General features: G+C 40.6%; 1 protein-coding gene across 1 annotated transcript; it reads right to left on the bottom strand.

Moving 5' to 3' along the window:
• Positions 1–7,488: 7,488 nt before the first annotated feature.
• On the bottom strand, positions 7,489–10,523 carry LOC117825011. Its single transcript, XM_034700592.1, has 5 exons — positions 10,332–10,523; positions 9,529–9,858; positions 8,541–9,005; positions 7,866–8,414; positions 7,489–7,737 (listed from the first exon to the last, which is right to left on the bottom strand). Exons 1-5 carry the CDS (start codon positions 10,347–10,349, stop codon positions 7,630–7,632), a joined length of 1,470 nt encoding a protein of 489 aa, XP_034556483.1. The 5' UTR covers positions 10,350–10,523; the 3' UTR covers positions 7,489–7,629.
• Between the last annotated feature and the right edge of the window lie 4,151 nt (positions 10,524–14,674).

The raw sequence follows: 14,674 nt of genomic DNA, 5'->3' as shown, positions 1-14,674 counted from the left end.
TTACATATTAATTCTTTTGTTTCAGCAGTTTGGACACCTATCTAAGCGTTTTGAAGTCCCTATAACAAAACAAAAAATGTAAAAAAAAAAAAAAAAAAATCAATGATTTGTGACATCTGGTTTGCCTCATATTGTGAAATTCAAACTAATACTAAACCAAAAAAGGTTATGATAATATTGCATATAATAATATATGATTAAGAAAGTCTGATCCATATAAAACCTATTATTGGTGTTGAAAGGGTTAATCCCTCCCTCTTTAATCAAAGTGTGTTGGTTCAAACTTCTAGACTGTATATCACTCTTATTTTGCCTTCTTAAAGAACGGGTTACTAATGGTTATAACCCCCCACAAACTATATAATAGTGTAGATAATGTCATTGTATTTTGGTCTTTGATTGTGCCTGATGTAAATTCCATCTTGGCTTCACTGCCCAATATTACCAGTACTATACAGTCAAGGTTCAAGGTTCAAGATTCATTTTATTGTCATTCAGTCACATTTAAAAACATGAAGTAGACTCTACAAATAAAGAAATAAATACATAACCTCAAGCCTACAGTGAGTAAATATAAAACGTAGTTTAAAACCAGCGAGAAAGTGCAGTAATGTGTGCATGCAGTCACAGCGGTAAAGTGCAGAGAACAGACCTAAAGGGAGTTCACAAGTCTCACAGCTTCTGGAAAGAAGCTACACCTTAGCCTTGTTGTTCTGGCTTTTAGGCTGCGCAGCCTTCTGCCTGAGGGGAGGGGGGTGAACAGTCCATGTGCTGGATGGGTAGGGTCCTCCATGATGTGCGACGCCCTGCCTCTGCACCTGCTGACATATATGTCCTCCAGGGAAGGGAGGCTGCTGTTTGTAGTTCTTTGAGCAGATTTGATCACTCACTGCAGTGCCTTCCTGTAAGCCGCAGAGCAGTTCCCATACTAGACAGAGATGGATGCTGATGCTCATTGAGGCATGTTTAGTTTTTCCTATTTCCTTTGCATCCAGATAGCCAGTGTATGTTTGCTTTCATATTCAAAGGCCGTCTGCTGACCTGGACTCGTTAGTCAAGGCTTGTCAATAAAATTCATCTGTTGGACTGGATTTACAAGACGTACACTTGACGGGTTTGAACTCTCTGTTGCAGTATGCTCTGGATTTATTTGTGCTTCGCCTTCTCAGGAAGTCTTGCTCATGATACGTGGATGAGTGTGGTCACAGAGCCTCTTTGGTTGAGGTACTGTCAGCCTGAGGTTACCAACCTGTAAGAAAAGTAAGAAAAAAAAGTAAGAACTTTCTGATTTTGGAATGACAAAGTACGGTTGGCACTGGATTTTGAGTACCCTGAAGTGGACTGTGTTGTATGGAGGGCTTCTACAGAGTAGGCTATATCACCTGTCTTGTTCTGGACTAAAGGCCTCCTGCAGCTTTGAAGGACTCAGAGACTGCCTGCATTTCACTTCTCATGATGTCTACACGCAGCTGTCCCTGCTCCCTGTATTCACATGTTTTTAAAGGAAGAGTTTTCTTCTGAAGAAAAACAAAAACAAACAAACAAAAAAGGATCCTTGGTATGTCTGGTTTTCTGAGGTCAGTGGCCATGGTTGTTATGATACGTAAGAAATCAGCCTTGTAGTACTGGCCAATGACTGTGTTTAAAAATATTTGAATAATAGAACATAGAGTACGGTCTAGACCTGCTCTGTTTTAAAGTGTCTGGAGAACATTTGTTGTGATTTGGTGCTACATAAATAAAGATTGAGTGATTGAAAGCATTAGTCACCTAACAAACAACAGTAGCTGTGGGAAGATCAGGATATGACGTGACCATTTTGTCTAGCCTACATGTAACATTAAAGCGCTCACTTCTGCCTTTTAATTCAACAGCACTCCTCCACATAGAGCTTATCAATGATCATGGTTTTAATTTGTATTTGAAACCAGCACATCCCCTAGGCCAGAGCTCATACAGACACGTTCTCCAAATTCATCGTCACAACCATCTGAGAAAATACATCTGGCTGGCTATGCTACAGTGATTGACTGAGAACTGATTGAGACCTGAGCTCTGCCTACTGGCACCTCAGCTCAAGCAGCAGAGTTGTATGATCTTATCTGGCCTGTACTCAAACCAAGGACAAAGAAACCACAATATTTACAGATTCATGTTATGCCTTTGGTGCTGCTCATGATTTCATGTTGAACTTTGGGGACAGAGAGGATTTCTCTTGTCTTCAGATTAACCAATTAAAATTAATTGTATAATCACAATTTGCTTGATGCTCTATATGTTATAAGTACAGCTTGCTATTTTAAATGTGGGGTTCACACCTCTGGATCTGATACTGTTTCACATGGAAATGTAAAACAACTGATATGAAGTTAAACAAGCCACAACTTCCTCCAGCTCCACGATACATTAATGTAGGTCCCTGTAACTTAAAAAGGCTATACCTGTGCCTTCTGTTAGAGATATTCCAGTACAGGAAACCAAGATGACACAGTTAGAACATCATTTATGAGTGTGTTAGGGTTGTCCTAGGAGTCTAGCTTGTAGGACTCCCTAATGGTATCTTATCTGTCCTCATCCCTCCTCCATGTTCTGGTCATTTCTGTACACTACCCTTCACATGCAGAACAGGGGAAATGAATGATTGAATAAATCATAAATAAGATAATTGCAGGTAATTAAATTGCAATGGCTTCACACAGGTCTCACACACACTGGTAGACTGATGCACGCCATGTCAGTAGGCCAGCAGAAGAAAAAACAGCCCTATCAAACAAGATCATTTATCATCACCATCAGGGCTCTTTGCAGATATAAGAAAACACTTTTGTACACACAGTATGTCAAATTTTCGAGTTTACAAATATATGTTTATGATTTCTGACCAAATATTAAGTTGTGTCCATTCGAAACACACTGACCTCAACAATCAGGAGAACGAGAGTGGCAATCCTGACCTGCAGGTCAGGGAGAGAGGCAACAATGTGCCTCACTCTCAGTTCCAGGAGCATGATGCTGCAGAAAGTAGCCCCATGCACAGGTTAAAGACAGTGGTGCTGAAGGAAAGCAGCACCACAAGTGTGTGTCTTTGAGAGAAAAAAAGGTGTGAGCCACAATGAGAAGGAAGCTGCAGTGGCTATTCCTAAATCCACAAGTAATGTAAGACACACCTTTCTAACACACAGTTTTGTCTCTACAGAGCCAAAAGAGAGGTGAACCCAGTGTCTGTCCGGTGTCCTTCCCACAGGTGTGGACTGAATGATTGTCGGCTGGCATACCGTAAATACGACGCAAAGGGGAGGCAAACATAGGGAGTTCTGGTTTATCTTGCTGCACCTTGCCTTGGACACTACGGTAACTCTCACAGGCCGGCCCGGGGAAATGTGCTGGGCCTGTATCCTGTAAGGGGGAGTTACCGTAGTTACCAAGGCAACACGCAGGCTGCAGACAAAACAAAATAAACACTATGCTCAGCTGCAGACTAAAAGCAACGGAGAGATGACCTGATGATTGATTGGCCTAGTGGCTTGTCTGTCAAGTATACCTGGCTTAATGGCCCTATGAGAGGCTACAGAGGCCCAGGAGCCCCCCTCATCTAATCATCTTGATGAGCAGGCGATAGAGAGACAGAGCGAGATAGAGAAAAAAATGGAGACTATGAGTAAAAAAACGAAAAGGTGACGCTGAGAGGCTAAGAGAAAAGAAAAGGAAATCTCTAGAGGCACAGGCTGTCAAAAGTTTAACAAATGACAGAAATGTTTGCTGCAGCCGGCCTGGTGGGGACCAGCAGCACCAACACGGCTGCTTTAGCCCCCCCACAGATAAAATAGACTCTCCTCCTCACATGTGAAGGAGGTGGTGACACTGTGGTAAGTAAGCTGGTGTGCCTTCCAGCATGGTGTGAATAAACATTAACTCAAATAGATGCTTCAGAATGGTTAGAACTGTCTATGAACTTTACTTGACATAAGAAATAGATCACTCTGGTGTGTTACAACTAAATCTAGTTATCTAAAGGATCTGAAAACAATAACTATATTCATATACTATTTTATTAACCACTTAAGCCCTGTTTTATACTTTCATCTCATATACTTTCACACAAAGTTGCACATCTACAAGCTTACAACTCACATGTTGCAATGTGATGTGTTCTGAGTATGTAGATCTGCTATTTTCAGAGTTTTTGATCATTTCAACCTATAATGAAATCTCCCAAATCAGGTCCCCAGAGTTTAAGTGTCAACATGCACCTTTTTAGTGCACACAGTCCAATTTGGTTCATGAAGGACATTGATCTAACAACTTGAATAATATATGCTATATATGTATGCTTTACATATTTTTCAGTCAGTTGTTATGGTTTATTGTCCTTTCAACAGTTTCACATTATATACAGTAGCTAAATTAATAAAACACTGATTAACTGTTACAATAAAACATCTGCACATATTATGCAGATATATGGTCAATAGGTACATTATGTTGAGCTGTACTGTCTGTTAAAATAAACTTCTAAGTGTTGGTCCATTTTTCAGATCATTATATTATTGTTTTCTATACTTTAGTCAACTAGCCACAGTTCTGATTGCATGCAGACTCATTTTTTGCATGGAATCTTGTTCAAACTTCACCTATTCCAGACTATTCCTCTACTTTTCATGTCAGATTTGTGATAGGCAGCATGCAGCCTGTGGAGATGATCTCCCCAGAGAGCCCAGCAGCCCAGTGAGCCCACCCATAAATTATTTCACCTGTCCCAACCCAGACACCCTTCAGCAATTTTTAAACCATCACCCTCAACAAATAACAAAGAACCCCAAATGGAAGAAAGTTTTCTGATGTATGGCTTTGCACTGTATAGTTATCATTTATTTATTCAAGGCTCCAGAATATAAAGGGATATTGTTTAGTATAGTGGTGTTATTAAGGGCTTGCATGTTTGTGTGTACATCAATGGCGCGAGTTGGCACAGTATCTGCGCGCGGATTGTAGTTGGCCAGTCTGGAACAAAAAGTCCAGGGCCAAATTTTTGTCCCATTCCACCCCTGGTGGTGGCTGACAGGAGGATGACAGCCAAGTTGTCTTCTCTGATGGACAACACGTCACATCCCCTGCAGGAGACCATAACAACAGTGGGAAGCTTGTTCAGTGACAGACTTCTTCACCCGCAGTGTCTCATGGAGAGATACCACAGGTCTTTTCTTCCTGCAGTGGTCAGACTTATAATCAATAACAATAACCTCACCAAAACGGACTCAGGTGCAATATCCCCCCGTCTATTTATTAACGTGCAATAACTGCTTCATCCCTCTCTTCTTACATGTGCAGTACTTTTTTCTCTACCCATCTCCTCAGTACTGTATATTGTTTTTAACCTTACAAGTCTGTGCACATTTTTCACTGCATCACTGGTTTTGTAAATATTTGTAAATTTGATTATTTAGTTTTGTATATATGTTTGTGAGATATGCTTATTTTACTTCTTTAATTTTAATTGCTAATAACTTTTAATAATTGCTATATATGCTTTTGTTTACTTTATACTGTTTTGCACTGTCTACTCTGCTGCTGTAACACTTTAAATTTCCCCGCTTTGGGACTAATAAAGTAATATCTTATCTTATCTTGTTTATATGTTTAAAGAACACCTTCTCACCAGGGGATTGGAGAGGGAAGAGGAAGTACCACACATTGTATTACAGAGAGATGGGAAAACAAATCCAATGATAAAATAACTGAACAGTAATGGGAAAACATATGCAAAAACGCCTTTTCCACTTCTTGTTCCATGTACTGGCGTGATGTGGTTGGAAGAATCTTGTACGATATTTCATTACTCCTAAACTGGAAAGGTACTCTGTATCTAGGAGCCCTACAGGAGGAGAAATTGGGGAGTGATGGGGCGGATCACCACCATATTTTTAAATGTTAAATATTTTGGAGTATCATGAAGCAGATTCTGGGATTGTCATTTCTATTAACTTTGTTTCTCTTTATTTGGGTGACCCACCAGATGACATAACAGGAGACACTCAATATCTCTTGAAAATATTTGTTGTTGCTGCTAAAAAAGGAATCACTCATAAATGGTTCCAGGCAGATCCACCCATGGGACAGAATTGTCTGAATATGACTTTCCTGCTGAGATTAAGAAGAGATTTGTACATTACAAGGTGGGAAAATGGAAACTCTATTTTTTAGAATAGAAGGTGTGAATGGTGGCTGCTCCCCTCCTTCTTACTGCTGAAAACATTGTTGACCTCCATCTTATTGTATTCTATGATAATGAGGCAAACTTAAAGTTTACACACATGCTGCACACATCTTATGACTGAGGAAGTTCTCTAGAACTGTGAAGATTACAAAGACTAACAACCACTAGTCACATTTTAATTACATACAACGTTTTAGTCATTTTATTGATTTGCATTATCCAAAGTTTGTGTTCAAATGTTTAAATGGTCTTACCCCTCAACCTTTCTGCAAATACATAAAGAGACTACAGGGCTGCAGCAGATCCACCAGAGCAGCTTTAAGTGGCGCCTGTAAAGTCTCATTCTGCAGAACATCATTTTCTCAAACAGCTCTCTCTGTGAAAGGAGTTAAAGCCTGGAACTCTCTTCCTGATAACTTAAACCTCATTACAAACTTCACCAGGTTCAAGACCGTCACCAAATCCTGGTTCATTCAGCTAGAAACCTGCACTCATGTCTAATTTTTCAGCATGTTCTGTCATTGCCAAATGTGTGTTTTATTGTATCATGCTGTACTTATAATACCTTTTCTTTTTTATTTTAAATTACTGTTTTAATATTTTACTCCCTTAAAAATCCAATGTGGCCAAGCTGTCGTCTCAGATGGACATTTCTTTTCTGTATATATTCTTGTTGAAATTCTTGTACTGTACACCTTCTTGTTTGCTGCTGTAACTCCATGAATTTCCTTGTTGTGGGACGAATAAAGGAGTATCTTATCTTATCTTAAACCCTTCTAGGGACGGTGTTGTAAATTAGCATTCGCTACAAATACTATGATACTTACATGGGATGGCTGTTCACAGTTTGTCTATGTATCTGTCCGTAACAAATAAACCATAAATGAATAAATGAATGATGTTGGTGTTTGTGTTTTCTTTCTTTTGTTATGTAAAAGGAAAAAAAAAACAAGATAAAATTGATGTGTTAAAAAAAAGAACACCTTCCCTGCAAAGCTAAAGAATGCAGCCGAGAAATAAAGTTGAAACACATGAATAAAGATGAAATGATGGTGAAAACTGTCATCTCTTTGACCTCTTGACCTCTGATGATAATAAACTCTTTGCCTTTATGTTTTCCTGACACCACAACATCTCTAACTTGGACAGGAATCATGAGATTTGCTCAGAAGAAAGGACACACCCCACTGTGGGCTGTTTTACCTCAGACATTGTGTTGTACTGTTTTAGTAACAACCTGGTACATGAAAGTGTAAAACTGCAGCCTTCAGAGCTTGGATATCAATATTTTTATTGATATATGCAGAAAGAGACAGTCTGAGAGGAATGGAGGGTCGGGGTGACTGGAAAAAGGAGAGAGTTGCGGAGGAGGGAGTGAAATGGAAGAGGGGGGGTTATGGGTGGGTTTATGGGATTCAGCTCACTGCTCCACACCAGCTGAATGAAGACAGCGTGACATGTTGTTCTGCATGCGTCTTTTTCTGCCCATTCTCCATCTCATCTTGCTTCAGCTTCTTCTTTTTCTTTATGGGGAAGACATAAAAAACATTTAGAACAGTTGTATAAAAAAACACACTTCATATCATCTGGCTCATTTCAGCCCATCGCCCTCATTAACCCCCAGACAATCTGCTAATAAATGCATCTTTACCTTTGAGAAGATGCGTCTGAAGAATCTTGTGAAACCATTGCCCTTCTTGATCTTTGTCTCAGCACTGACTTCTCCTATGTCCTCTTCGATAGAGGAGCAAGTCTCTGGAGGACAGTCTGAGTTCTTTATGTTCTGTCCAGTGCTCACATCCGCCTCAACGGGGTGGATTTTGTTCGTCTTCAATCTGAAGAGCCTCCCCCTGGTGGAGATAGTGGTCTTGGAGCTGGCAGGGGTCACTGAGTCACTTTGTTCTGGTTGTTTGACCTCTCCTGCCTCTGCTTCCTCCTGGTGTGATGAATCTTCATCATATGAGGGTCTTGGAGAAGAACTTATACCCTCCACTTGGATCACAGATCCAGCCGTTGTTTGGCTCTGAGGTGAGGGGATTTTATCCTCCTGAAGAGAAGAGAGACTTGATCTGCCAACGTTTGGAGATTGGACCTCATCTTCTGTCTCCTCTTGATGGACTTCTTGTTCCTCAACAGGAACTTTGATGTCTGCCTTTTTCTGCCCATTCTCCATCTTATCCTGCTTCAGCTTCTTCTCATTCTTTATGGGGAAGACATAAAAAACATTTAGAACAGTTGTATCAAAACACACTTCATATCATCTGGCTCATTTCAGCCCATCGCCCTCATTGATCCCAAGACAATCTGCTAATAAATGTATCCTTACCTTTGAGAAGATGCTTCTGAAGAATCTTATGAAACCATTGCCCTTCTTTGTCTTTGTCTCAGCACTGACTCTTCTTGGCACCTCTTCAATAGAGGTCTGTCCAGTGCTGACATCAACTTCATCGGGGTGGATTTTATTCTTCTTCATCCATCTGAAGAACTTCCCCCTGGTGGAGATGGTGGTCTTGGAGCTGGCAGGAGCAGGGTCACTTTGTTCTGTTTGTTTGACCTCTCCTGCCTCTGCTTCCTCCTGGTGTGATGGATGTTCATCATCCGAGGGCCTTGAATATAAACCTCTCACCATGGTCCTGCTGTCCCAGCTGAGGGAACCCCAAGATAGAGTGTGAGAGCGCTCCTCATTTATGGAAGACAAATCAAGACGCAAGTCCGCGGCTTCATCTTCCAAGAGGTCATCACACTTCATCAGATCGTCTGCCTCTTCTTCAGTTTGACTGGAATCAGACATCTGGTGGACAAAGACAAACATTTGCATTTAATATTCAGAGCAAGGTTCAAATCTTTGCAATCATCACACACTAAAGAAAAACCTGTGGAGTTTGTAACATGCAGTCAAACACCTCAAACATCTTAGAGATCTTATATTTATGAGAATCAGAGAGAGGATACAATGTAATGAAAGCTCTTCTCTACAACTTGCTCTCAAACTTTCTCCACCTGCAGGTCTGAAACACTTCAGTAGTGATGCAGATGCAGGATTTTATTTAGTATTACTGTTATGGATTTGTAAGGTGTTTTGAGTTTGGGGAGGGCTGCTCTGATTCTTTGCTCTAACATGAACTGAAATATTGTAAATTATAATTGATCTCAGATGTTTATTTCCTTGTTTCAGTGGGTATGCATGTGTTAACCCTTAAAACCAAACATTTGACTTCTCTCATATATATCACACAGTATATTTAAAAAGTGATGTTTAAACCCTCTGTGCTGCAGGCTGAGGGGACACAGTCCTGACGGCTTCTTATAGTCACCTTCTTGATGCCGGTGGAGGACGCTCTCCTGCTCTCCTCTGATTGGACGTCATGTGAGATCCTCTCAGAGATGTCTGAGGCAGGAGATGACCACACAGAGGTGGCTATGGACATGCGGTCCTTGTCCAGGGAACTCTGAGACAGAGAGTATAAGCTCTTCTTGTCTTTGAGAGTAGAACTGGGACGGGAGGTGAGGTCTTTGTCCTGGAACAGATCCTCACAGTTCATCAGCTCTTCAATTATCTCAGCTAGGCTTGTGGATAACTCAGGAGGGATGAAGGTTTCCTTCATGCTCTCTGGTTTTTTATCCCTTTCACTGAAATCAGAAATCTGCAGGGGAACCACAAACATTGTTTAAGTTACTGAGGAGGAGAAATACTTTCAAAGTCTTCTTATGGAGTTTAAATAACTACTCATTGTGCAACAATTACAACAGAGAGGGATTTGATTCATTAGTCAAACATTAGATATTCAAATATTCTTCCATGTCCTTATTCGTCTTCTCTCTGACTCAACAGTTCATTAACAAACATGTAAATAATAAACATAAATACACCGACTCTGAAGTTCAAATCGGATTCACAGCTTCTGATTGAGCTGTGAAGGACAGGGTTGATGAAACCAGGTCCTGATCAAAAACCACTTCAGCTAGACTTATCAGGTCTGGACTCCAGCCTGCTCTTAAACCTCCTCCCTCCTGCTGCTTCATATTGACATCCTTCTCTTAAAACCTCTACATCTCTTTCTTTAAACTTTGAACTCAAAAACAGTTTCAAGCTGAAGTGACTGCAGCGAGTACTCACCTGTGTCTGTTCAGACATGTTTTAGATGAGCAGGTGTAACTTTGGTTTTCTGTCTCTTCTTTTATCTCTGATCTCTGATCTCTCTAGCTTCAGGTTTTATCTCTCGTAGTTGTGTGTATTTCTCTCTCTCTATCTCTCTATCGCTCTCTCTCTCTGGGGTATTTCAGTTGAAATGAGCTCTGCTGTATTCAATCTCCAGTTTTATGCACTCCCAATGAACAATGCCCCTGTGACCCGGGTTCTATACAACAGTCAGGCCCCTGTGACCCGGGTTCTATACAACAGTCAGGCCCCAGTGTTTCTGATTGAACTCCGTAACTGTAGCAACTTGTGCCCACAAACAGCTACATTGTGCACAACCTATTAACTTATATTCACAAGTTAATATCTTTTGCATATAAGATTAAAATGAGTGTGTAATATAAGACAAGACAATATAAGAAATTCCACTTTTAGAACTTCAGTTTTTATTTGACTCTGTTGAAGTTTCTCAGCTGTAGGAGTCCTGTTGGTAATTTGTTTCCTTTTCTTATTCCCTGTTTACGTTTATTCGCACCAAAAACACCAAGACATGTATGTATAAGACCCTGATTCTGGTTTCTAATGTGTATCATGTGTGCACACGACTCATGATGTCCCCTAAAGCCTGAGATAGAAAGTCAGATGGGGAGCAAAACCAGCATATCACTAGGGTTATCAAGTGAGCTCCTCACTTCACTAACTCTGATCTCCCAGAGTGACCCCCTCCATGCTAGCTCCTGCTGTCCATCATATCCACCAGCAGAACACACCTAACACAACCCACTGATACTACCTACTCCCCAACCTGGCCCCGAGCAGCCCCCACCACCCAACACACAACAAGAGGCGTCTGTAGCCAGGTGTTAGAAGACAGGGGAGGCAGAGCCAAGATGAGAAGCTGGTCTAGGCTAGAACTCATACCTGCCTGGTTAGGCAGTGTGCTCTACCTCCCCCCTACTGAGTATTTTCCTATTTCTGTTTTAACCTTCAACTGATGTTATTCCTCCTCAACCAGATCCACTGACTAGTTTTAACTGCTTCGTCTGACATTCCCTTAGCCGTCTTTTGCTAATTCTGTCCATGCACTCCCAGTTCTCCCAGTAATGAGACAGTTGATCTGTATGTATATGAAATACACACATTTAAAAATCAAAAGGAAAAGGGTGGGGTTGGGGGGCCTGCTTCGATCTGGGGGTTTCTGGGGCTTTTCAGGGCCTGGGGGTGGCTGAGTGGTCCCTGCTTCACCTCTTTCACATTTGAGCTCTTTCTCTTTTCTCTCTGTTGAATGAAAAAAAAAAAGGAATGCAAGTACAGGTGGAAAAGCTAGCAACCAGGGGTCAAAAAAACATGGTGGGGCGCAGGCTTGGCCTAATGGTTAAGTTGTGCACCCATATAGTGGACGGCTCTGGTTCCAGTCCAGTCTGTGTCCTCTTTCCCACGTGTAAACCCCCTGCTTTCTTCAAGTTTCCTCCTCAAGCCCCAAAAATATAACTTAAAAACAATATATGACTAGAAAAATGTATGCCCCCCCCTTACCCCCCAAACATCAAACCTGCATCTCATTCAAGGATGCAAACAGAAAGTCACCTCAACATGAACTGAGTGGCTCTAAATCTGTAACCAAATCCCATTCCCACAGGAAGGCCTGATAAATGAACGTAAACATACATATATGACCGTCTCTGATGTTATACAATGTGTTATACATGTGTTACTAAGCAAAACCCACGCTGTATAAAACCTCTGAACCATCTGGTGCATGTTCTGAGTCACACTGAGCCTCCTGCTGTGCAGCAGTCTGAAGGCCCACAGACAATAACAGAAGAGAGAGTCAGTGCCCTCTGGTGGTCTGAAGAACATCCACAGTCAGGTTTGTTGTCCTCTTTCTAAGATTACTGGGTAGAGGAGGGTTGATCAAATTTACTGTTAATGCTCAAAGGCTCTTTAAGTTGTATTTTTAAAGTCTAACATAAGGAGAGCATGAGTGGGTGCATCTTATGTCATAATCAATACCTTAGAGTGGTAATATATAGATCATTTTAGAAGATGTGATCATCTTCAAGTGTTAGACAGTTAGTAGAACCTGTCTAAAATAAATAATAAGTCCACTACTAATAACACTACTTACTATGTACAGTACATTAAGTTACATACGTACACTAAGAGAGAGAGAGAAAGTGGATCAAACATAACCGGCCACATAAATGAACAGCATCTGAACTCAAATGAAATGGTTCAAATTACCTTGAATTCAGAAGAGACTCTGAATGCAGTTGAAGTGTTTATTAAATGTTTTGTGTTTGCTGTGTGTTTTTCCTGGTTTGTGTTGCTATTGTGTTATATGTTCATTGTTTATTGCAAGATGTGTAATCATCAGTCCACAACAGCTAATAGACCTCAACATGATAAAGATTAGAATAAACACACACATGCTAATGATAAATGTGCATGACTTTCTGTTAAAACCACCTCAAATACTACATTGAATTCACATACAGTTGACTCGACAACATAATAGGATCAATCATTCCTCACAGACACGCCTGAGGGCATTGTGAGAAGAGCAGTGAGTGGTCACTTTCTCACCACTCCCAGGTAAATGGATAAAACAAAGATGGCCACATCTCAGGTCATTTGAGTCAAAGAAGATTGAGTTAGCTACTGCTAATATTAAACCACTGAGAGGTGATCCAGAGTGGGGTTACAAGTACATGTGTGTAGATGTGTGTGAAAGTGTGGTCTGACGTGGCCTGTAAGAGGTGTGGAGAGAATGGTGAAGAGAGGCGTTGTGAATGGTTGTTGGATGAGTTGAAGACTTTCCTTAATGACAAATCTAAGTTGATATCTATACACAGCGCTGATTACATACTTTCACATGCAGCAGCCATAATCATGAAAAGTTATAAAGTAAGAGTAGAGAGGTATGCACTCACTGAAGCCTCACATATCACTGGTACTCAAGAGACACATGAAAATGCAGCAGACTCCAGTCTGCTCCCTGAGGAGAGACACAATCAGACAGATGGACTTAGAAACATAGCTAATCCACCAGATAGATACAAAACATCTAGATTTGATACTCCTAAGAACTCTATAGGACGAGTAGCAGTTTTCAGGGCCTGGACTCCATCTGAGGTCAGAGACATAAAACAGTGTGCCCCTAATCCAATCTCTAGTCCTGAAGCCTTCTTAGTTTGGTTAAAACACATCTGCCACTATTACCACTGCTTAATACCTGAAGTAGAGATGCTTTTGAGCCTCACATATGCTGCTGAATGGCCAATGTGTGAGAGCATTTTCAAGTTTCCACATTCACCAGACGGGCAGTGGCCCATGACCATACCTATGAATGAGTGGCTGAATCACAAAGCTGAGAAGTATGTAAGAACATGCACACGTAATTGTAGTCATTTTCCTAAAGTAAGACTTTCTTAGTCAGTTTATCTTCAAACATAGCGATACATAAATAACTTGCTGATACATATAAAAAATGTGCCATATTTCCCCCCCTCCTCTTTAGGAGGGGCCTCTCTAAACTGAGCAAAGGGAGGCCGTGTAGAAGAAGAATCAAATCCACAGTCAATAAGCAAATATTAACAATAAGATTTTATACTTGTCCTTTTGAAAGATAAATTATGTCAATTAAAGATGATGATGTTAAGATTTAAATTAACAAGAGTATACCCAAACACCCGGCATCCTAAATGATCCACACTGTAGGTGTTTCAGGCTCTCCTATATCAGAGCCAGTTTCCACTGAAGACAATGTTGCTGTGGAATTTGATGGGAAAAGATTTTTTGTGTGAATTACTTTACATTTTTTTCAGTCAGTTGTTATGGTTTATTGTCCTTTCAACAGTTTCACATTTTATACAGTAGCTAAATTAATAAAACACTGATTATCTGTTACAATAAAACATCTGCACATATTATGCAGATATATGGTCAATAGGTACATTATGTTGAGCTGTACTGTCTGTTAAAATAACATTCAAAGTGTTTGTCCATTTTTCAGATCATTATATTATTGTTTTCTATACTTTAGTCAACTAGCCACAGTTCTGATTGCATGCAGACTCATTTTTTGCATGTAATCTTGTTCAAACTTCACCTATTCCAGGCTATTCCTGTACTTTTCATGTCAGATTTGTGATAGGCAGCATGCAGCCTGTGGAGATGATCTCCCCAGAGAGCCCAGCAGCCCAGTGAGCCAACCTATAAATTATTTCACCTGTCCCAACCCAGACACCCTTCAGCAATTTTTAAACCATCACCCTCAACAAATAACAAAGAACCCCAAATGGCAGACAGTTTTCTGATGT

The sequence above is a fragment of the Notolabrus celidotus genome, chromosome 2, assembly GCF_009762535.1.
Source record: "Notolabrus celidotus isolate fNotCel1 chromosome 2, fNotCel1.pri, whole genome shotgun sequence".
In the NCBI taxonomy this organism is placed as follows: Eukaryota; Metazoa; Chordata; class Actinopteri; order Labriformes; family Labridae; genus Notolabrus; species Notolabrus celidotus.
This window is presented reverse-complemented; position numbering and strand designations above follow the sequence as displayed.